At 31.4% G+C, this 25,985-nt stretch overlaps 2 protein-coding genes across 2 annotated transcripts in view; one reads left to right on the top strand and one right to left on the bottom strand.

Annotated features, from left to right (window-relative positions):
* Positions 1-22,841, bottom strand: part of LOC111620169 (U7 snRNA-associated Sm-like protein LSm11) — a 67,623-nt gene extending 44,782 nt beyond the window's left edge. The window contains exon 1 of the mRNA XM_023362051.1: positions 22,639-22,841. Within this exon, the coding sequence (XP_023217819.1) occupies positions 22,639-22,818 (180 nt within the window). The 5' untranslated portion in view covers positions 22,819-22,841. The remainder of the gene's footprint in view (positions 1-22,638) is intronic.
* LOC111620168 (ecdysone-induced protein 74EF-like) overlaps positions 11,400-25,985 on the top strand; it is a 54,265-nt gene continuing 39,679 nt past the window's right edge. Inside the window, exons 1-3 of the mRNA XM_023362049.1 lie at positions 11,400-11,468; positions 24,411-24,502; positions 24,667-24,758. Coding sequence (XP_023217817.1) covers positions 24,687-24,758 — 72 coding nt within the window. The 5' untranslated portion in view covers positions 11,400-11,468; positions 24,411-24,502; positions 24,667-24,686. The remainder of the gene's footprint in view (positions 11,469-24,410; positions 24,503-24,666; positions 24,759-25,985) is intronic.

The following is a 25,985-nucleotide window of genomic DNA, read 5'->3' as shown; positions in this document are numbered from 1 at the left end:
TAGCGTGACGCTAGACGGCGAAAAATATATATTTAATTATAATAAAGTTACAATAAATTAAGTTAATATATAATTATATATACAGTACCTAATTTATATATAATTAATATATAATTATATGTACAGTACCTAATTTATATATAATTTATATAATACTGTCCAGACGATAGAAATCTCTCCGTAGCGTGGCGCTACGGACGGCGGGTAAGTAGTTCGGCTGCCCGATGACGTTTTACGTATTATAGGAGTTATTTTTACCGTTGTTTACGGATAATGCCACAATTTTTATAGGAATCATAACTATAGGAAACGGTTTTATAGGGGGATCTACTGTATGAGCCAACTGGGCACAAAATTCTTTTTCAATATTTAAAATGTAAATATTTAATTGCTATTTCACAACACAAAATACATTTTATCATCACTTTACAATTTTCTTTTATTTCTTTTATTTTTGCTGCTATTCAGATGCTATACAGGGGAGAAAAACCAGCAACAAGTTGCTCAACTTTCCCGGCAACATTTAAAGTTTTGGTGGTGTCATCTGTTATCATATTTTATTAAAAAATATTTTTATATTTTTAACTGTTATAAAATGGCAAAAAATAATAATTTTGAAGGTAGAAATGGGTTTTATAAGAAATTGTAAATACTAACAAGATCTAATCAAAATTATCACCTTTTTAAATATTCCAACAAAGTTCAAGTAAGCAAACTAGTTCCAGTACAAGTTAATATTCTTACTAACAAGATTGTTATTAACTCCAACCCTATTGGGGATACACACAACCCCCATTATCTCCTCACCTTCTCGACCTTTAATCACCAAAATTTAATAGCATTAATTCCCCTAATACACAAACATCCCTGCAGAATTTCCAAGATTTTTGACAAAAAGCAGTTATTAAGCTTCAAAGAAGGTGAATAAAGTAATGCCCCACACACAAAAAGAATTATCCATGCAGAGATATTACTCCTGAATTTTTTTTGCATTACTTGACATTTCAAGGTGTCCTAAGTCCAAAAATGTAAAAATCTTGGGGGAGTCATTTTTTGACTGATTGCCATATTTTCCCTCTGTTAAATATAACAGCCAAGAAAGTAAAAATAAAACACAGCAACTATGCTACCCTATTTTCATGCCACTTGTCTATGTGCAGTAACATCTGAAGCTTATTTGCTTGTGAGGGCATAGTATGTAAACTATATGAAAATAAATATGAAAAAATAAAAGTTTTATTTAACTATAGAGATTTCTTTTCACTAAACAGGAAATGATGTCACAATTTTTAATATCATTTTATAAGCTTTAAATGCAACAAGTAGTAGTAGTAGTAGTGCTAAAGATTCAGTAAAATAATCAAATAATAATGTTACATACAAAAAAAAAGCAAAAACTAAACTAAATTCTAAAGGTCTGGTACCTAGTGTCTTATTGTGCCAAATGTATAAAATCACTGAACACTGGTTCGTGCCTTGTCAACAGGCTGGCCACATGGAGTTTTCTTCACATTAATAACACCTAAATAGGAGCCAGTTTCCTTTAAAAAACTTTCCAGTAGGCATTCCGCTTGGTAGATTGCCCATATGTCACATTGCCACAACCAAATAAACCTAAACCTAGCGTCTTATCTACTTCGCTATTGCCACTCAGGGAGTGATTTAGCTTAGGGAATGTGAAACTTCCAAACACTTTTAAGTGTTTGGAAAGTTTCACATTCCCTAAGCTAAACACTCAATTTTCAGAGGCCCATTTTTTGGAAACATTTGGGAAGTAGGTCCTATTACTTGGAAGAGGAGCTGTTTGTGTTTAAGGCTACATGCTCATCATGTTTAATTTGAATCAAAGACCTGACTGTCTGGCTCTCTTCTTATTAGCAATAGGAATCATTTTTGAATAATTTTTAAATAAATAATTTCAAATAACACATTTGATCACAATGCTTAAACAGTATTTAACATGTTCTGTAGTGATTTGTTTTCTGAAACTGTGTTTTACTATTTGTTGACTGTTGAACACAAGATTCTGTTATTAATCAAACACTTGGCTTTTTTCCATCTTTATTCAATTGATGGAATAAAGATGGAAAAAAGCCAAGTGTTTAATTAATAACACAATCTTGTGTTCAACAGTCAATGTTCTGTAGTGTCAAAATTTTTGTTTTAGTCTACTGAAAAAAGATTAAAGTGAAACAAAAGTCATCCCAAAAAATTCCCCAAATTTTCTATCAGTTGAAAAAAATTTCCCAATATGGAAACACTGAGCGGCATTACACAAAAATTGTCTGACCTTGCCACTTGACGTCTGAAATCACTAGGTATATGGTACACGTGTCTCCCATTGCACAGGAGCTTGACATTCTGCTGTTTTTCCTGAAGGGTGCTTTGTGATTTAATATCACACTGAATGTCAAAATAAGCAGACTAGGGTTTTTATTGCCAATTTAATAAAAAAATCGCCAAGTGATGATTTTGGTGCTATGCAGCACAACCTGTACCTTTCCTAGCTTACTGACAGTCCTTAAAGGAATTACTTTTGCACATGAGATAGATCTCACATGCAACTTGTTCAACATTATCAATTTCTATACCATCACATATAATCCCAGGCCAGAAGTTGCACAATTCATTCACAACTGTCTTTTTTTCCCCTGCCCTTTGGACAATAAGGGTCCTTTTTCCAGACTCACAATGGGACAGTCAGGTAAGGACAGAACACCCATAAAAATTCCTGAAATGCTCATACCTGGATTTAATCCCAGCCCCCCTAGAGTGGTAGACTTATACTTTAATCATCAATAATCTGAAATTATCAATAAGTATTATTTTTCATAATACAAGTAGAAACATTATTAAATTAATCACGAAATGCTTGGAGCCATTATTATATTAAAAAGCTTGCAAATGCTTACAAGTCTACACTAATCATCAAGACAGTACTTTCAAGCCTTAAATCAATAGCAATTGTTGTCATAGTAACTATATTTAATAATTTATTATTATTATAAAAAATGAACTACAATCATATTAAATAAGATAAATATCCATTAACATAAAAATTATTGTAAATTATTCTTAGAAGAAATATTCTAAGTAACTAAGTTTTTAAGTTTGTGAATGAGTCATTTCCATGCAAAAGAAATTGTTTCAAGTCCTTAATGCTGATTACATTACACCCAAAGCTATTATCATATGTTCATATCATTTCTGTCATATTGAGGTTTGCCTTTTTCATTAAACTTCCCAAAATATTTTTTTTTTCCAAAAGATATTAACTTTATCATCATAAGCTTCTTGAGATAGGGCTGTATTGGCTCTTTGATTAACAATGCTTCCTAGATTTCTAAAATACCTATTCCTCCATTAAAACAATTTCTGATTAGTTGGTTGGCCTATGTAGAGTTTCTGTGGTTATAATTATTATTATTTGTACTCAGATGTTATATAAATTATTTATTATTTAATTATTATTCAGCTTTATTAAATTGAAATAAATTCTAATTATCCAAATATGACAATATTTTGACTTATAAGACCATTTGTTTTTTTCCAAAAAAATCATTACTTTAATATAAAGTACTGTACCTGTTTACAAATTTACTTTTATTCTACTTTATTGGAGAAAATAGAATAAAGATAAATTTAAAACCAATTAGAGATTAGTTTAAGATTTATTTGCAATAAATATGAATGATGTGAAAAGATATATGTTTAAATCCAGCAATTTGGTTATTGTTTATTAATATGTTAGGAATTATATAACATTAAAAACTGCTTAATAAATATTTAGATGTGTAAATTTCACTAAAATTTTGAAATTGAACTTTTTTAAAGTCAGATAGCATTTGGATTCATTGACATACTTTTTGAGAAAAAAATTGCTCAATTCAATATATAAACAAAAATAAATTATTACAGGAAACTGTTTTATTTCCAATTAAAATCATATGAAATTATTTATTAAAACCATTTATTTATTTAATCATAGCATATAGTAATCATAATCATAATTAGTTTTCATAGAACATCTGAAATGAATATGATGAAAGAAAATTAACCAGAAAATGTAATATAATTTATTAAAATATATTTTAATAAAAAAAAAATAGTAATTTAATTTTTTATCAAAGAAAAAGAGATATTATTATTACTACTATTATTATTGTTATTAAATATAAAGATTTAGATATAATCAATTTTACAAGGTATTTTTAGATATCTATTTACATTTAGAGGAGTCAAAATGATCTCCAATGAAACTGATGAAGAAAAAGACTTTGTTCCAGTGATGTTTTGACTTCAATTGGTACATTTGTTATCTGCAAATAATAAATTTCTTGGTATACAACGGATTCATCGACAGGTAAGCAGGAAAAAATAATAATACAGTAGAATCTCATTTTAATGGATCACTCTGGTCACCGAAAATCATCTGTTGTCCCAAAAATCCATTATATCATGAACAATAGGTTTTCCATAAATCCAGGAAAATATCCATTATTCAAAAAAATTTCCATTTAATCCCCTATATATAAGAAATACCAGTTCTTGCNGTATATTAAACAACTTCCCAAAGTTTCATGGCAATCGGATAAACGATGTGGTAATGCATGAAGGACACACACACACACACACACACATTCATTTTTATATATATAGATTAGCTGAAGAAAATTCAATGGTAACATTAAAATGTTTTTTTGCACTTGCAAATCCACTTCATAATGCAATTTGCAAACTAGTATCTATCATAAACAGTAAATAGAAAAAATTGAATTAACATTATGCTTTTTGTCCTACTACAGTAGAGCATCAATTATCCGACTCAATTGGGGACTCAGGTTGGTCGGATAACCGAAAAAAATGAAAAAAATACATTATTAGTATAGTATATTAGTATATCCCATGTAATTAGTANGAATCTCATTTTAATGGATCACTCTGGTCACCGAAAATCATCTGTTGTCCCAAAAATCCATTATATCATGAACAATAGGTTTTCCATAAATCCAGGAAAATATCCATTATTCAAAAAAATTTCCATTTAATCCCCTATATATAAGAAATACCAGTTCTTGCAATTATTCAGTCTCTCAAGATCTTGATTCTTTATTTATTGAAAGATATTACAAGATCTATTATACATATTAAGATTATATATTAAGCCATACATGTGTAGAACAAAGTTGATAGAAGCTGTATAAACTGCAAACTCAAAAAGAAATAAATTATGTATGCTCATTAGCATTTTACTTGACTTCACAATTTGTTAAAAAACTTGTCCATCATGGGTTGTTTTGATGTCACTTTTCTGCTCATTGATTACAATAACTGTTTAATATTACTAATGTCATATACAGCCTGTTTGTTTATGCTTAAACTCATCAGGAAGGTCTTCATGATTTGGAAAGACTTGATGGCCTCACTAAATTTCGGCATTGCACTTGGACTAGAATCGAAATGTTTACCAGGTGGCTCCTCTCAGTTGTATCAGACTGCTGACTTATCCACTAAAAGGAGTTAAAATTACAATGATTTGGCAGGACATAGGAAAAAATCTGTTATTCTACAATCCGTTAAAACAAGATTCTACTCTATTTACAAGAAATAGTAAATANCGTCGCTATTGTATCGTTAAAAATTATTTTTAAATTATTTTATTGCTCACAAAACAAACAACCATTCATAATTAGAAAATTAAGTCTCGTTTAAATACTGGCCTCCCTTCAATGGTCAAGCCGTGTTGCCAGCTAAAACATGCAAAAATTTAACAAGAATAATATTAAGTAGCCAAGACATAGCCAATTATTGTAGCGCCATATCACTAGCAGACATTTGAAATTTGCCGACTAGAACAGTCAGTTAACCGATGTGAGGGTTAATCGAGGGGTCGGATAACCGATGCTCTACTGTATTATTAATTAATTATCTAGCACTATAAATAGCTTTGTTTAGGACTTATTACACACTATCGAGAACTCATCAGAGACTGATGAGCATTACATATTTATTTGTAACCAGCAGATTTCGGGCAGACAAGCTTGCCTACATCCACTGTTGAAGAGGTTGAGAGGTTGACATTAATTATAGATAGAGTGAACATAAACAGCAATTATAATGGCTGAAGAGAGACAGCTTGTCTGCTCAAAATGCATACCATGGTTACAAATAAATACTTAATATTCATCAGTCCATGAGTGAGTTCTCATAGTGTGTGATAAATCCTAAAAAGAGCTATTTACAGTGCTCAGATAATTAAGGAAAAATTGAATTAATCCATTATGTTAAATTTAAAATAGTTTAAAAAGTTCAAATTATAGCTCACACAAAACTAAATTAAAAACTCCAGAACATTCTATTTTACTAGAAGTTACTATTTATTAAAAGACAATTCTTTTTAGAGTTATTCTCCACCTCCAAGATTGTAAGTTCACTTATAGAGTAACTAATTGCATATCCATCATTTGGATTGTTTCTATTATTTATTTAAAAAACTACTACTATAAAGATTCTGCATATACAAATTGTTCTATCCTAGAAAGATAATTCAAAAAGAGTTCTGCCATAAATACACTGACTGAACATGTAGAGAAAATAAGACAAGAACAAAAGATGTAAGAATATCTGAAAGAAATACAGTAGATCCCCCTATAAGACGGTAGATACGTTCCGTTCTTTATGAATCAATTTTGTAGGAATCATAGTTTACGGACTACGGCTGTTTGAAAGGTTTTCTTTCATAAAATTAATCGATTCTAGACTAATTCGACTCAACATTTCCAAAATACGTATATTTTTTTTAAAATAATCCGTATAAACTACGTTATAAACAAAAAATTGTAGGATTACTTACCGAGTGTGTACCCTTTGACTACGCTCGTTGCTAAAGCTTGGTTTCGTCGCGGAACAGCGCATCAAATTGCGGCCGCGATTTCTGATATTATTTTTCTGCGAAAACTTCGTTGACCTTTGGAGACATCATTAATATAAATAATTTTTATGGCCGTTAAATAAGAAATGTTTCTTTCACAAGAAATGTATAAAATTACAGTACTAAACAGACGATAGGTCGCCTAACTCGCCGTAGCGTGACGCTAGACGGCGAAAAATATATATTTAATTATAATAAAGTTACAATAAATTAAGTTAATATATAATTATATATACAGTACCTAATTTATATATAATTAATATATAATTATATGTACAGTACCTAATTTATATATAATTTATATAATACTGTCCAGACGATAGAAATCTCTCCGTAGCGTGGCGCTACGGACGGCGGGTAAGTAGTTCGGCTGCCCGATGACGTTTTACGTATTATAGGAGTTATTTTTACCGTTGTTTACGGATAATGCCACAATTTTTATAGGAATCATAACTATAGGAAACGGTTTTATAGGGGGATCTACTGTATGAGCCAACTGGGCACAAAATTCTTTTTCAATATTTAAAATGTAAATATTTAATTGCTATTTCACAACACAAAATACATTTTATCATCACTTTACAATTTTCTTTTATTTCTTTTATTTTTGCTGCTATTCAGATGCTATACAGGGGAGAAAAACCAGCAACAAGTTGCTCAACTTTCCCGGCAACATTTAAAGTTTTGGTGGTGTCATCTGTTATCATATTTTATTAAAAAATATTTTTATATTTTTAACTGTTATAAAATGGCAAAAAATAATAATTTTGAAGGTAGAAATGGGTTTTATAAGAAATTGTAAATACTAACAAGATCTAATCAAAATTATCACCTTTTTAAATATTCCAACAAAGTTCAAGTAAGCAAACTAGTTCCAGTACAAGTTAATATTCTTACTAACAAGATTGTTATTAACTCCAACCCTATTGGGGATACACACAACCCCCATTATCTCCTCACCTTCTCGACCTTTAATCACCAAAATTTAATAGCATTAATTCCCCTAATACACAAACATCCCTGCAGAATTTCCAAGATTTTTGACAAAAAGCAGTTATTAAGCTTCAAAGAAGGTGAATAAAGTAATGCCCCACACACAAAAAGAATTATCCATGCAGAGATATTACTCCTGAATTTTTTTTGCATTACTTGACATTTCAAGGTGTCCTAAGTCCAAAAATGTAAAAATCTTGGGGGAGTCATTTTTTGACTGATTGCCATATTTTCCCTCTGTTAAATATAACAGCCAAGAAAGTAAAAATAAAACACAGCAACTATGCTACCCTATTTTCATGCCACTTGTCTATGTGCAGTAACATCTGAAGCTTATTTGCTTGTGAGGGCATAGTATGTAAACTATATGAAAATAAATATGAAAAAATAAAAGTTTTATTTAACTATAGAGATTTCTTTTCACTAAACAGGAAATGATGTCACAATTTTTAATATCATTTTATAAGCTTTAAATGCAACAAGTAGTAGTAGTAGTAGTAGTAGTAGTAGTAGTAGTAGTGCTAAAGATTCAGTAAAATAATCAAATAATAATGTTACATACAAAAAAAAAGCAAAAACTAAACTAAATTCTAAAGGTCTGGTACCTAGTGTCTTATTGTGCCAAATGTATAAAATCACTGAACACTGGTTCGTGCCTTGTCAACAGGCTGGCCACATGGAGTTTTCTTCACATTAATAACACCTAAATAGGAGCCAGTTTCCTTTAAAAAACTTTCCAGTAGGCATTCCCCTTGGTAGATTGCCCATATGTCACATTGCCACAACCAAATAAACCTAAACCTAGCGTCTTATCTACTTCGCTATTGCCACTCAGGGAGTGATTTAGCTTAGGGAATGTGAAACTTCCAAACACTTTTAAGTGTTTGGAAAGTTTCACATTCCCTAAGCTAAACACTCAATTTTCAGAGGCCCATTTTTTGGAAACATTTGGGAAGTAGGTCCTATTACTTGGAAGAGGAGCTGTTTGTGTTTAAGGCTACATGCTCATCATGTTTAATTTGAATCAAAGACCTGACTGTCTGGCTCTCTTCTTATTAGCAATAGGAATCATTTTTGAATAATTTTTAAATAAATAATTTCAAATAACACATTTGATCACAATGCTTAAACAGTATTTAACATGTTCTGTAGTGATTTGTTTTCTGAAACTGTGTTTTACTATTTGTTGACTGTTGAACACAAGATTCTGTTATTAATCAAACACTTGGCTTTTTTCCATCTTTATTCAATTGATGGAATAAAGATGGAAAAAAGCCAAGTGTTTAATTAATAACACAATCTTGTGTTCAACAGTCAATGTTCTGTAGTGTCAAAATTTTTGTTTTAGTCTACTGAAAAAAGATTAAAGTGAAACAAAAGTCATCCCAAAAAATTCCCCAAATTTTCTATCAGTTGAAAAAAATTTCCCAATATGGAAACACTGAGCGGCATTACACAAAAATTGTCTGACCTTGCCACTTGACGTCTGAAATCACTAGGTATATGGTACACGTGTCTCCCATTGCACAGGAGCTTGACATTCTGCTGTTTTTCCTGAAGGGTGCTTTGTGATTTAATATCACACTGAATGTCAAAATAAGCAGACTAGGGTTTTTATTGCCAATTTAATAAAAAAATCGCCAAGTGATGATTTTGGTGCTATGCAGCACAACCTGTACCTTTCCTAGCTTACTGACAGTCCTTAAAGGAATTACTTTTGCACATGAGATAGATCTCACATGCAACTTGTTCAACATTATCAATTTCTATACCATCACATATAATCCCAGGCCAGAAGTTGCACAATTCATTCACAACTGTCTTTTTTTCCCCTGCCCTTTGGACAATAAGGGTCCTTTTTCCAGACTCACAATGGGACAGTCAGGTAAGGACAGAACACCCATAAAAATTCCTGAAATGCTCATACCTGGATTTAATCCCAGCCCCCCTAGAGTGGTAGACTTATACTTTAATCATCAATAATCTGAAATTATCAATAAGTATTATTTTTCATAATACAAGTAGAAACATTATTAAATTAATCACGAAATGCTTGGAGCCATTATTATATTAAAAAGCTTGCAAATGCTTACAAGTCTACACTAATCATCAAGACAGTACTTTCAAGCCTTAAATCAATAGCAATTGTTGTCATAGTAACTATATTTAATAATTTATTATTATTATAAAAAATGAACTACAATCATATTAAATAAGATAAATATCCATTAACATAAAAATTATTGTAAATTATTCTTAGAAGAAATATTCTAAGTAACTAAGTTTTTAAGTTTGTGAATGAGTCATTTCCATGCAAAAGAAATTGTTTCAAGTCCTTAATGCTGATTACATTACACCCAAAGCTATTATCATATGTTCATATCATTTCTGTCATATTGAGGTTTGCCTTTTTCATTAAACTTCCCAAAATATTTTTTTTTTCCAAAAGATATTAACTTTATCATCATAAGCTTCTTGAGATAGGGCTGTATTGGCTCTTTGATTAACAATGCTTCCTAGATTTCTAAAATACCTATTCCTCCATTAAAACAATTTCTGATTAGTTGGTTGGCCTATGTAGAGTTTCTGTGGTTATAATTATTATTATTTGTACTCAGATGTTATATAAATTATTTATTATTTAATTATTATTCAGCTTTATTAAATTGAAATAAATTCTAATTATCCAAATATGACAATATTTTGACTTATAAGACCATTTGTTTTTTTCCAAAAAAATCATTACTTTAATATAAAGTACTGTACCTGTTTACAAATTTACTTTTATTCTACTTTATTGGAGAAAATAGAATAAAGATAAATTTAAAACCAATTAGAGATTAGTTTAAGATTTATTTGCAATAAATATGAATGATGTGAAAAGATATATGTTTAAATCCAGCAATTTGGTTATTGTTTATTAATATGTTAGGAATTATATAACATTAAAAACTGCTTAATAAATATTTAGATGTGTAAATTTCACTAAAATTTTGAAATTGAACTTTTTTAAAGTCAGATAGCATTTGGATTCATTGACATACTTTTTGAGAAAAAAATTGCTCAATTCAATATATAAACAAAAATAAATTATTACAGGAAACTGTTTTATTTCCAATTAAAATCATATGAAATTATTTATTAAAACCATTTATTTATTTAATCATAGCATATAGTAATCATAATCATAATTAGTTTTCATAGAACATCTGAAATGAATATGATGAAAGAAAATTAACCAGAAAATGTAATATAATTTATTAAAATATATTTTAATAAAAAAAAAATAGTAATTTAATTTTTTATCAAAGAAAAAGAGATATTATTATTACTACTATTATTATTGTTATTAAATATAAAGATTTAGATATAATCAATTTTACAAGGTATTTTTAGATATCTATTTACATTTAGAGGAGTCAAAATGATCTCCAATGAAACTGATGAAGAAAAAGACTTTGTTCCAGTGATGTTTTGACTTCAATTGGTACATTTGTTATCTGCAAATAATAAATTTCTTGGTATACAACGGATTCATCGACAGGTAAGCAGGAAAAAATAATAATACAGTAGAATCTCATTTTAATGGATCACTCTGGTCACCGAAAATCATCTGTTGTCCCAAAAATCCATTATATCATGAACAATAGGTTTTCCATAAATCCAGGAAAATATCCATTATTCAAAAAAATTTCCATTTAATCCCCTATATATAAGAAATACCAGTTCTTGCAATTATTCAGTCTCTCAAGATCTTGATTCTTTATTTATTGAAAGATATTACAAGATCTATTATACATATTAAGATTATATATTAAGCCATACATGTGTAGAACAAAGTTGATAGAAGCTGTATAAACTGCAAACTCAAAAAGAAATAAATTATGTATGCTCATTAGCATTTTACTTGACTTCACAATTTGTTAAAAAACTTGTCCATCATGGGTTGTTTTGATGTCACTTTTCTGCTCATTGATTACAATAACTGTTTAATATTACTAATGTCATATACAGCCTGTTTGTTTATGCTTAAACTCATCAGGAAGGTCTTCATGATTTGGAAAGACTTGATGGCCTCACTAAATTTCGGCATTGCACTTGGACTAGAATCGAAATGTTTACCAGGTGGCTCCTCTCAGTTGTATCAGACTGCTGACTTATCCACTAAAAGGAGTTAAAATTACAATGATTTGGCAGGACATAGGAAAAAATCTGTTATTCTACAATCCGTTAAAACAAGATTCTACTCTATTTACAAGAAATAGTAAATAAAAATCTATATTTATAAATTTTAGTCTTTTAAGTATTGAGATTTCTTAGTTAGATTTAATAACATTGACCAGATAATTGCACAATTATAAAATGCATAAAAACAAAAATATAATATAATAAAATCTTAGGAAAAGTTAAATAAATCTGTTTCAATAAACCAGGGGTGCACAACCTGCGGCCTGCGGGCCACATACGGCCCCCTATCAATGTTTATGCGGCCCGCGGACGGTACAGGCCAAATCCCTTCTTTCGAAGTTTCTAAGTGTAGAACTTTTTCCCTTTCACAAAGTCATTAGCACCCAACTGTTTTATGACTTTCCCTGAGGTGAGAAATGGGGGATTGTTCTATAAATAAGTCTATTTTTAGCTAACACTTTCTGCTTTAGATATCGAATATTTTAAAATGATGTTAGAACGTCATTTCCGATGTTATCGGGAAGTTTCTATTTTGGCGGGAAATCTTCAATTTTATGCTTCGGAAAACTTGCCTATTCGTCTAAATAGCGTCAAATAACAAAAATAAGTGAAAATAGCGCTGAAAAACCATGAAAATAACGATTTTTTAGCATTTGTTTACATTCTAGATTCTGATTGGTATAGTCGAATTTGAATCAATCTTTTCTGAAAAGACGCTTATTCGTCAACCTAATGTCATTCAAACTAGAAAAAAACTAACCAGAGTTCAAAAAGGAATGTACAAAAAGCTATAAAACCAATAATTTACAACAATATCTCTCCATAGACAAAGAATAGAAAAAAAATTTTTCACATCAAATTTATTATTATTAAGTTGGACCAAGAAAATTAATACTGTAGTTGGAATAGAGTCATTACGACTAAAAGGAAGCCATTTGCATTAAAATATTTTGGATTTAATAATTATTACAAACCGCGTCAAGCCATAAACTTGTCAACAAAGAGGGTTGTAAAATGATTCCGTGTAGCTAGAAAGCTGCGGTTTTTTTTGTTTGAAAGAAAACAGATATATTTAGGTTATTTAAGTAGTAAATTAATTGGAACTTTTTATTTACTTTTATTTTTACATTCTTTTTTTCGTAAATTTAAAATTAAATTATTATTTTTAATTTTTATTTTATTTGAAATTTAACAGTCGTAAACTGTGATATATTTAGGACAGAAAAAAAAAAAAATTGATTCTAGCGCCAATTTGAAACGAGATATCGCAATTTTAATAATTATATTTAAAATATTCAGATTTTCCACTGCACTGTGTTAATCACTTTTGATTCATTTCTGAACACGGGGGTAAAACTGACGGGCCATAAATATAATTTAGGTAAGAATGGTAACCACATTTATGATGGATTAGTGTCCTGCACCTGGCATGTTGACGATCTGACTCACAAATTCTGAGAAATGGTGGAGACGCCCGGACAGGGGTCGAACGAATTAAGACCTGCCTGGCCACGTGTGCGTAATAGTCTTCTGTCCCCGCCTCTTTAGTCTTTGGTCAGAGTGGATACAGAACAAAGCACGTGGTAGTCTAGCTTGCCTTATCTCAAACATGATTTGTTGCGGGCCTCAGAATTTTCGGCACAATGAGACATTGTTTTGCAGAGTGAACAGTATGGCGCCGGGCATTAAACGCAAGGTCAATCGCGAGAATCATCAGTTTCAAGAAGTGGAAGTGTGGACTAACAAGTACTGTTTTGTGCAACAGAACAACAGCATTATTTGCCTTTTGTGCAATGGAACAATAGCAGTGCCAAAAGAATTCAACCTGAAGCGACATCATGAAAGCCAACACAAGGATTTCCTTCTGCAAGGTACGGAACGCAAACGGAAAATCGAATCGTTACGACGATCACTAATCAGCCAACAAAATGTGTTCAAGAAACAATCTGGAGAATTGGATGCGGCTGTTGAAGCCAGCCTAGAAATATCTGCTTTAATAGCCAAGAATGGGAAACCTTTCACAGATGGCGATATGATAAAAAAGTGTCTTATCATCGCAAGTGAGATGTGTCCTGAGAAGACAGTGTTTTCAAACAATCAGTCTTAACCACATGACGATACAACAAAGAATCTCGCAAATTGCATCAGACATCGCATTAATCACTTGGAGGTCCGGCCCCCAGTCAATAAACTTAATCCTAATTTGGCCCTTCTTCAAAAAAGGTTGTGCATCCCTGAATAAACTTAATCTTTATCATGTAATTTTAACTTTTTTAAAATATCAGATGAAGGAAGATATTAGTTATGAAATTAAAAATTATTATCTTGTTACTGTAAGAATACTTTTAGATGTAATAAAACTAAATTTAAATTTTTTTCTTTCTTGAAATTTGTCTTTTGGGCCAGCATTTTAAAAATAAACTAATTTCTTAATTGAAATAATTTGCTACTAATTGTCATATACTAATTTATAGTTTTCATCTGTAAGAATTATTTTTAAAAATAATTGAAAGTTCTATAAAAGTTAAAATAATTTTCTAAGTGCCGACCTGTGGCTGAGTGGATAAAACCACTGAACACTGGTAATTGGTTGTGGGTTTGTGCCTCACAACGGGCTGGCTATATGGAGTTTTCCAGGTTTTCTTCATGTTAGTAACACCTAAATAGGGGCCAATTCCCATAAAAGACCTCATGGGAGGCATTCCCCTCGACAGATTTCCCATGTGTCATGTTGCTATAATCAAATAAAACCAAACCAATTTTATAATCCAACTGGTTTCATAATTATCAATTTTTTAATTCAATATTTATTTTGTGCAAATAAACATGAATTTTGAAAATAAAATTCAATAATTAAAAATACTGTATTTATTTTGCATATAAGACGAGGTTTTTATTCATTTTTCACTGCTTCAAAATCCTAAGTCGTCCTATATGCATGAGCAAAGGATTCTTTGCATTTTTACAATAATTTTTGTGAGCCATGTATTCAAATTTATTACTGGATGCTCACCCTCTGGTGTTTAAAAACAAAAGTATTTTATCTGGGTCATTTGAATCGTTCTTGTGTATTGTCGGAAGTAAAAATGAATAGCAAAAGCAAAGTTTTTGAATTGAATTCCAAATTGAAATTTCAAAATCACATGCTCGATATAAGTTTTAAAGATAAAAAATATAATACTGTATATTATCATTGTTTCATTCTCAGAATTCAGATCAATTAGTGTTTGCCTACAAAACTGTCCCACAGTTAAAATAATATTCATTAGCTGTGTTAATAACATTTAACTTGTCATCATTCATTTGTCTAACAACATGGATTCAAGAGGAGTTCAACTTCTGTCTAAAATTTCAGTAATGGTGATATGTCACGTGTCACAATTATTTTTCTTACTCTAGATACTCCTGTCCACATGCCCATACTTTACTCATTGTTTTGGCAATGATGATATGCATACAGAATAGAAGTTTGCAGACATAAAATGGCTCATGTCAGAGAATTTTATGTCTGACATGACACACTCTCTGACTTCAGTATTCTGGGTAAATCTCTTGTCTCCCAACACGTCAGTATGCTGGATAAACCTACTGCCTCCCTTCCTTAAAGAGTCAAACAGGTAATAATTGCAGTGACATATCCATACAGTAGGCTGGGTATCTAGACTTTCAGTACACAAATGCAGTACCTTCAATGTTAAAGCAGGTATGGTGTTGCTATAATACCTCCTTATTATGGTTGAACGATAGAAACATTGGCATCCACCTTGTGCTTCCTTTCCGAAAATAAAGATGTTTGTGGATAACATTTTCTATACTGTTGATACTGATGTTTATCTTTGCAACAAATTCTCTCACAGAGATGCATTAGTTCTGCACAATAATTTCCTCAACTTTTCAGATGTGCAGTATAAGAGCAGTGGCTTATCATGGTGCTTAGTGAAGATTGCAAATGTCCTCTCAACCATTCCTGACTTCAAACACCATTCACATATTTTTCAAAATATCTGGAAAATGTGTTGTCACCAAACTGGGCTTATAAATGCCGTAAAATTTCCAAAGGCTTAATCCCTTCTTTAGTCAAAAGCTTTATAACATGGCACTGTTACAGCCCACATGGAACACCCTCTATTTTTCCTATTTTATAATCATAATGCACATGTGTTTCAGACCTTTCCCATGCTATAGCAGGGAAAGGTCTGAAAGCTCCCTTATTGCTACAAGCCCTACAAAAATTCAGCACTCCATTGTTTTCAACAAACTCAATAAATTCAGACAGAAGTTGAACCTTCCTCGTATAATACAACACAACAACAATAAAATGGTGGAATATCTGCACCGTATTACTGTAATCCAACTCGTATCTATAAACCTTTTACCAGTGCATATATCATCACACTCTACAACAGTTACAAATGTTTTCGAACCGTTACGGTTCTTCTTCAGGTAACGATCCCCTAACGGAATGCGGTTCAAAGTTGTTACGAAATACGATCCGGAACGATGTCCCGACCCGATGATGTCACTACGGACTTGCACGTTATGCATTGTGTGCTCTATCTTGGAGATTTATCTATTAGGGCCTGCCAGGCCATCGATAGAGTGATTTCATCTTTGTAGTTAATGCAATTACGTCCTTCACTTGTGTTTAGGCATATGTAGATTGCTTCCAGCCTTCCTTCCTGTTCGTCACATGGGATGACTTACAAGTTCCCGCATTTGTGAGAAAAGTGCTGAGATTGGGCCCAAGTTCACACTTCCCCCGAGCGATGATATCGTTAACACCATCCCTGACCTTGAGGCACTGTTGGTTGGAAGTCCAGATAGAGAGAAAAAATACTTCCGATGGAAAGCCACACACACCCTAAAATAATCCAGGAAGTCGCAGGAAGAGCAGCAAGTAAGAGCAAATCTAGAGCGTACATGTAACTGGATGCGGTCGCATAAAGTCACACTGGTCAGAGCAGACAAAAGCAAGTCGCTAGTACTCATGAAGAGAGACACCTACAACAGATTACCAGAACACATCAACCATACTCAATGCAGCATTGCTAACAGCAATGCCATTGCCAATTTACAAACGAGGGTTAAATGCTTCACCAGTATGAAAGTAGTGAAATGGCTGGAACTAAAAAATATTATTACCGATGCACCAGATGTTCCTAGAATGTGTTCGCTTTCACAAAAACCCATAAACAGGAGTGCGAGCTAAGACCAGTAGTTGATAAAGCTAGGGCACCTACCATTAAACTGGAGAAAGCCACACACCTAATGCTGACTCCCCTCCTTGGAAAGTTACCCATACTCCATCACCACTCCGGTAGACCTTATTTCTTTCCATGATTAAGGATTTACCCATGCCGCCTAGTTTTATCACAGTTTTAAACTTTAAATCACTTTACCCATCAATTAAACTTCCACCAGTATTTTGCGCCATCAGGGACACCCTGTTTACCATCGTAAAAGACAACACATTGCATCAACATATCCTCGAATTGGCACATTTGCTGTGTCACAACTCCTTCCAGTTCAAAGGAATTACATATGAACGACAAAGAGGAGTCCCAATGGGCAGCCCCATCACAGGAGACCTGTGTGAAATAGTAGTGAGGAAACTTAAATCGGAATTTCTCCCAAAATATCTCCCCAACATCCTAATATACAAGCGCTACATTGATGATATCCTAATCCTATGGAAAGATGAGCCAAACATTAATGCACTAGTCAAGGACATCAATAACAACCCATACGGCTTAACTATAGAAGTAGACCTGGCACATCCTACAGAGGCTCACTTCCTGGACATTAACATTAAGATTGAGAGTGCAACCATCCACACAGCGGTTTACCGCAAACTGACCTCAGCTGGTTTATACATACCAGCAGGGTCACGTGACCCTCCACAATACAAAATCGCAGCATTCAAAACCTTCATCAGGAGGGCACATACACACTCCTCGTCCCAAACGGCACTCTGGTCCAAAATGAAACACAGCGGATATAGCCAAGCAGCACGGATACCACGGGCTCATAAATAAACTGAACGCAAAAATGCAGCAGAAAGCAAACCATCAACCCTCCAACGTTACTCCTAGTAGCAACATTCCTATCACATATAATCCAGTACTAAAATCCATATACAAGGAGATAGATAAGAAAAAGAATATCCATATTACATTTAGAAGATGTGCTACAATTTTTGATTTGTTAAGGAATGGGAAAGACACCCCAGACCGAAATAAGCTCCCCGGCATCTACACCATCCCCATCATTGATCACAGGTGTGATAGAAACATGATCTACATAGGATCAACTAAACGCCCCCTAGTAACCCAGATCAAAGAACATGAAGCGGATATCAACCATGAAAGAACCAACACAGCTCTTGCCGTATACTCGTTGGACCCTGATATAGAACCCATATTCTCTCAAGCAAAGGTCATTCACACCACCCACCGCACGAACCAACTCAGATGGCTGGAGGCGATCTACATATGCCTAAACACAAGTGAAGGACATAATTGCATTAACTACAAAGATGAAATCATTCTATCAATGGCCTGGCAGGCCCTAATAGATAAATCTCCAAGATAGAGCACACGATGCATAACGCGCAAGTTCGTAGTGACGTCATCGGGTCGGAACATCATTCCGGATCATATTTTGTAACAACTTTGAACCGCATTCCATTAGGGGATCGTTACCTGAAGAAGAACCGTAACGGTTCGAAAACGTTTGTAAGTGTTGTAGAGTGTGATGATATGTGCACTGGTAAAAGGTTTATAGATACGAGTTGGATTACAACAACATAATTTATACATATATTTTTGTATAGTATTTTTGAAAAGGTTTTTCTCTCTCCACTATGGAAATTAAGAGAAATTATTTGGTTCTCAACCTTTTTTTACCCATGGACCCCTTTTCCTCTTAATCTTTTGTGGACCCCCACAGACATTGCACAGAAAAAAACCTTATATTTTTCACTAATATAAAAAGAAAGGAAAACATATAGAAACGTCACTGTCAAGTGACATGAAGCTGATGGTATAAGATTCTCCTAACAAACCCTGGCTTTATAATCTCTCTTTGTCAATAAGATATATATATCATATAAATTANGGTATCGCCAAGGTTTTTGGCAAAATTTGATGTAATATCGCTGCTCACGTTGTTCAGTCATTTTCCAGCTTAGTGAAATCCGACGAGAGCGCACTACATGACCTCACTCATACGCCGATTGCCAACGACTGACGCTTTCTGCAGGCGGGAAAAAATTCAGGGCTGTGCATGACTGTCCCCTCCACAACTCCACCGAAGGAGGCCTCTCTCGCATCATTGGTTTACGCGGAAAAAAATAAGGTCCGATACTTTTTGAACAGACCTTGTATATGCATCTACCACGTTTGTAATTTTAAAATATCAGAAAATAATTTAAGTGCCATTTTTTAAATAATTATCATAATGTCCCATTTTGTAAGAAATTCCTATATAAAAACTATATTTTAATTTTTAATAAAAACTATATTCAATTTTTATGAATGTTGTTTCAAATAGTACAAATTTTCTTTTCAAGTTTATGTGTCCTGCTTAAAATGTTCTCATTTGGTGGATTTTTTTTTTGTCACATATGTATATATGTTGAGAAGTTTTTATTATAAAATTAATGAATTGTATGCATATGCCTACAAACTCTGAAAAGGATCTATGTATTAAGACTGAAATGGGACCTGTTATGTCCAAAGTGCATTAGCACAAAACATACAAAATATATTCTATCAACTTTAACATTTTAATAATTATTTTCTGTTTATAACAGATTAAAATTTTATTAGAAAAACTTATTAACAGAAAAATAAACTTAAACTATTATTATTACATAAATTTCCTATTTTATAATTTTATTTTCTTACTTTAATTCTTCCAGGATGTATCCTAAATTGCTTAAAACCCCATTCATGCATTCCTGTATTACCTGAAAAATGTGTGATCATTGTAAAATGATAATACAAAATTAAATTAAACAACACATAATATACTATAGAAATTAGTAAGCTTAACAATCTTAATCAATAAAATATGATTTCTATGTGATATACACCCTTGATTTTTTCAGTATCTTCTAAAGTCCATATAACATTAATTTCATATTTTGAATAAACGTTATTAACATGTTTTATATACACTCTATTAACACCAAAATAAATTTTATATGTAAAATAAGATAGATATAACAAACTAAAGTTAAAAGATAATAAATATAAGTGCTTAGCTCTACATTATTCCCCTGAACACAGCTAATTAAAACATTAGAAAATGCACAATATTGAACAATGTATAACTGATTATTCTATTAAGTTTATGCCAAGTAAGCACTTAAAATGTACAATTAATATGGTTTAAGTGATATTTAATATTAATTCAATAAAATCCAAAATTAGTGAACAATACATTAACACTGTTAATAAATTTTAGAGTCAGTGATTATTTAATTTTTGCAAAAATTAGTTTTATTTAAATACATGTCTTAGAAATTTACAAAATAAGTAAATAATTAGTTAACATTCTTTATTGAGGGTTTCAAATTTTGTAAATTTCTTTTTTTACTTTCCTATCATCATAAATGTGCTATTCCACCTTTCTGATGCATTATGAATCAATTTACATTCAGGACTCAATGCTGTTTTTGAATTTCTCTTAATTAGCAGTTATTGAAATAATTGAAATTTCACAAATAAACAATTTTTTGATACTAATTAATATTGTCTTTACAATTGTTAAATACAGTCATTTGACATAAATTGTAACAAATGCAGAAAGCAGAGTGGACTGAGATCTGAATATCCTTCGTATTTGCTCTATCTCTACAAATTATGTCTAGCTTGTCTGGAGCACTGCTAAAGTTACTGGAAGCATCTTGATATATCTTGATGATCTGTTAGAAGACTAATTTTAAAGAGCAGAATCAAATAATTTTAAAAATTGAGAACTTTCAAGAATTGAAATGAGTTTCCAAGAAATGAGTTCTTAAGAACACACAATGAATGTAATATATTGAAAACAATGAGAATAAAGTAACACAGTTCTACCAATTTGCAATGTACAGATTAATCAATAATTAACTAGTAATCAGTATTCAAGAATAAACTGATTAACATGTTGATAATTGCAGAAATTGAATAAATGATTAATTAAAATTCCTTAAGAAGTCATATTGCAGAATAACTTTGTGTCTATATTATGCAATTAGAATTTAAAATCGCAGAACAAGACATCAGTTCTTGGTATTCAAATTGGCTTGTTTTTTATTGTGTAAGCTCCTAAGGATTGCATCTGAATACCAAGCACAAGTTCTCAGGAACACCGAGAACTTGTGCTTGGGTTTTTTCAATCAAATAGTTATCAATTTTTCATTTGAATATTTCCATCTTTACTTGGAATCACTTTGAATTAAACCTAGTAATAAAATTTTTTTACATATGTTAGTTATTTTATTATAAAAACAAATGCAGTTGTATAATATTTATCTGTAATAGTTTAAGGATGAAAAAAACTACTAACAGCTGTTCAAAACATAACTAATTTAGTACGATTCAAATCTGGTTTACACAGGTTTTATCACACTCACATAATTGGCCAATACTCAAATCCTCTGATTCTAGTGCCGACATATTGGCATATCACTAATATACAAGTAGATATTAGCCTCCTTAATTAAACTTTTTAATAACTTTTGTTTTAAAAGTTTTTAAATAAATTTGCTTAAATTATCCAGCAACATTCTGTAACCTACAATTACTTTATAGAATTATTTGTTTTTCAGTTTCTATTTATACAGTATATCCGAAATCATTGAAAGATAAATTATGATTAAACACTATAAATTTACGTTATCAACAAACACATTTGTTAAATTCTCTTCGTTATTGGCTGTTTCAGTTTAATATTTTTTCTTCTAATTAAATCACTTCACTATTAAAAATATAAGATATTAATCAGATGAAACGAACAGATAGTTTGTCAAAACTATCTCACAAATTTCTCACATAAAATAAAAAGATTTTGTGAAATCAAGCTCCTTAAATTAGTAATTTTGGCCATATTGTTATATAAAGTTACATTACCCATTTAAAAAATTTCGTATAATAAGTAACAACAGCTATTTCTGAAAAGCTGATCGATTTCTTATAAAACGCCAGATGTTAAATAAGCAAGACACTTCGTAGAATACGTCCTGCTGTTTACAACTTAACAACTAAAAAGATAGAAATATACAAAACAATATTTTTCTATTAAATTTGTTTCTACGAGAATTATTTGTAAAATATCAATTAACTTTTTTTAAACTAAAATCATTTATATACACGTGATTAATAATTTTCCACCTAGAAAAACAAAACAAAAAGTAAAATTGAAGTAACCGCGTGTACATTTAGTCATAAACAAAAGTTAAGGAAAAAAAAGACAAACACACACTAATTTCATTTCCATAAAAATGTAGGTAAATAAATAACAGGATGAAAGGTTCCTACCGTTATTTGCTCAGTTTTCGATTTAGGTTTTGATTTTATTTTTCCAATGGCAAAATTTCTGTATTGCGCTAAATTATCAAACGTTTTAGCATTGGGGAAAGGCAACGCGACATTTGTTGACCTTAGTGCTAATTCCGGATCGAAGTCAGACGATAACAAATCCACCTCTTCTGCCGCCATTTTTTGTGAGGTCGGCGCCGGCGTTTTCGTTCCTAAATTTACATTGCCATAATTTACTAAATCATTTACTATTTATATATTGGAAATTTTATATTTATATTATAATTAATATACTAAAATTATTATTTTTAACGTATATTAAATATATTAATAAAAACACTCCGACAATAATAAATTAGGAAATCTTTTTTTTATGATGCTACGAGATATTATATAAGATTTAAATGTTTTATTTAGCAGATTTCCTGTACAGATAAAAATTTCCTAACATCGAATACCAAATTTTTCCGCTATTCTTTATAAAGATTAAACTATTAATATCTTTATGATAGGCCGGGTCGAGAGGTCAAGGTGTTCTGGGTGATCCGGGATCGAATCCGGACGGACCACCCCCGGATTCGACCCGTCCGGATTCTCTGGATATGTTTGGCCCCGTTCCGGGGGTGGTTCGTCTGGATATGTTTGGCCCCGTCCCTGACCACCCGGCCACCCATAGTGGGCTTGCCAAAGAGGCTCTTTTAGTGCTCACAGGGCGGAAAGAGTTTAAAAAGAGTATTTTTTATAATGCCAGTATGATTTTAAAAATTTGTCCACCCTTCAGTCACTAAGACAGTCTTTTTTCCGTACTCATGGGAGATTCGACTGAGTGGCGAAAGTTGGATTCTGACATTTTCGGGACTGATTGCTCCCGAGTAATCCTCGTATCCCCCATTTTAGTAGGCTGACGCCCGAACCGCCTCGACCATCAGCCGTCAAAGTTCACTTCTCGTGTTAAAATTACTTGGAAATNCTGCAATCTTTGGCTATGTCTTGGGCTACTCAAATATTTTACGTTTTTGATACTAAATTAACTTCTGAAGTATATTTTTTTATTGTTTTTATATTTTTCAATATATTTATTTTGTTTGTACAAAATAAAAAAAATAATTTTTAACGATACAATAGTCTTCGTTAGGCTTAACATCGGCGAAAATTCAACGCGAAGCGACACGCAACGGAGAAAAATTTCAACATGGGATAAATTAATATATTTTTTCGTACATGATCGGTTATCCGAAATATCGTTTTTCCGAACAACCCCAATCTCCAATTGATTCGGATAATCGACGCTCTACTAATATTTACCATAATAATTCGTAGTAATAAACATTACCAACTATGTGGTCAATGAAGATATTCGGGAGTTCTTTGGAAAAAGAAAATATCTAATGTTGGAAAATACCGAACCTATGACAATCAATCCTTGTATGAATTATTATTGCTTGTTCAGAATATATTTTTTAAATTACTAGTATATATTGATAAATTATGTATGAATGCTTTCTTCGCATTTAAAATGTACGTGAAAAGATTAGTTCTACAGAAAATACGTTTGAATATTAAGAATATTCCTTGTACAAATATATATCGAGAGTTTACATAGATTTTCTTAACAATATCAAAATTTTCATGGAGGAATAAAGAAATGTAAATTTATTTAATATAATTTCTTGAAGATGAATAATATTTTTGGATAATTAAGAATGATATAAAATAAACTGACAGTTTTGATTAAATTACAAATTTGATTTTTTATTTATTTTTATTTTTAGTTACTGTAAATGGATGTGGAGGAACCCATGGTCGATAAACATACGGTATGTTTAATTTGTTACAACTCCTCTCAACTGCTGTCCAAATTAAGGTATGGCCTCAGACATTCCAATTTTCTTCTACATTCTTCTTTCAATTAAATTCACTGTATTTTAAACTAATTGTTCTTTTAAATTATTTAAAGTAAACACTATTCATTTCAATTTACACTTTTATTAAAATATTTGATTTATATCCTCATTAAAATTATTACAGAAACGAATGACGCCATAACAATGCCTTTAAGCGATTATAATTCTCCCTGGTGTCAAGACACAACAGGAAAAATGGTCGACTTGTCGTGGTTGGTACGTTGATTGTTACGAATTCTCATTTTATCTTATTTGAGTTTAAAAATATAATTTAAAATACAATGGTAATAAAGTTAAAATATAATAAGAGACTTTAATAATGCTTTCTGTATTTTCTTGTTTTATATTATCAGATTGTCAAAACAGGAAAAAATATTTACTGTTTTTTGTGGATAGTATATACTGCATTAATACTTATAAATACATGCGTATATGCATATATACAGTACAGTACATATTATAATGGGGTGCAATATTTAGCTAAATAAATGAAATGCTGCATAAGTTTTATCAAGGCCAATACATATCGGCAATCTAATTTATGTACAAACATACGTTTGTGTGCATGTTACCCAAATCTTCACTAGAAGTGGTAACTACAAAATATTAAAATACAAGCACTTGTTATTTAAAATTTATAATACTAACCTTCTATCCATCTGTTTAAAAGTACAGCATGACAGTAATTTTTACAGTTTTTATGACTTTACAGAACAGTTGGTGGCACCAGCAAATTTTTTATAAATATAAAACAATTTTTGTAAAAAAAGATAAATGTTCAGATTAATTTTACAATGAATTGCGCTTTGTACTTCATAAAATGAGAATATAAATAAATTCTTATAAACTAATTCAGGGGGTCACCAAACTTTTATCACAGCGGGCCAGATAACTGAGAGAATGACGAACGCAGGCCTCATAACCATTTTGTTCAATACAGCACACTGAATACACAAAAAATAAAGACAACCAACATATTTATTTACCACTACACAAACACGATTGCTGCAGCAAACTCGTAATCGCTTTTCTTAGAAACTTCAGGTACTTACACAAAACGCGCTCTGATATCCAAGGTCGCAAAAAGCCGAAAATTTCATTTTACTGATTTTCCTAAAAATTATACTGTATTACTGTCAGATGCAAAAATCAGATTGGACCTATTTTGGCATTTTTACTTACACTTAAGTTTTTCTACATAGTAAATTCATCCACAATCTATGATATTTCTATATAAATAATTATATTTTAGCTCATTGTGGCACAGTGCAGCGGCGGGTCGGATGAACTGACCTCGCAAGCCGGATCTGGCCCGCGGGTCGTAGTTTGGTGACCCCTGAACTAATTGAAAGAACAGTTGTAGACTAATCTAAAATAATATAGAAAATTAATAGGAAGTTTAGAGAGTATATTTTATTGTTATAACTAATAGCCAAGGATAAA

Source organism: Centruroides sculpturatus, unplaced genomic scaffold (genome assembly GCF_000671375.1).
Source record: "Centruroides sculpturatus isolate CEXI.00-Female unplaced genomic scaffold, Cexi_2.0 scaffold202, whole genome shotgun sequence".
Classification (NCBI taxonomy): Eukaryota; Metazoa; Arthropoda; class Arachnida; order Scorpiones; family Buthidae; genus Centruroides; species Centruroides sculpturatus.
This window is presented reverse-complemented; position numbering and strand designations above follow the sequence as displayed.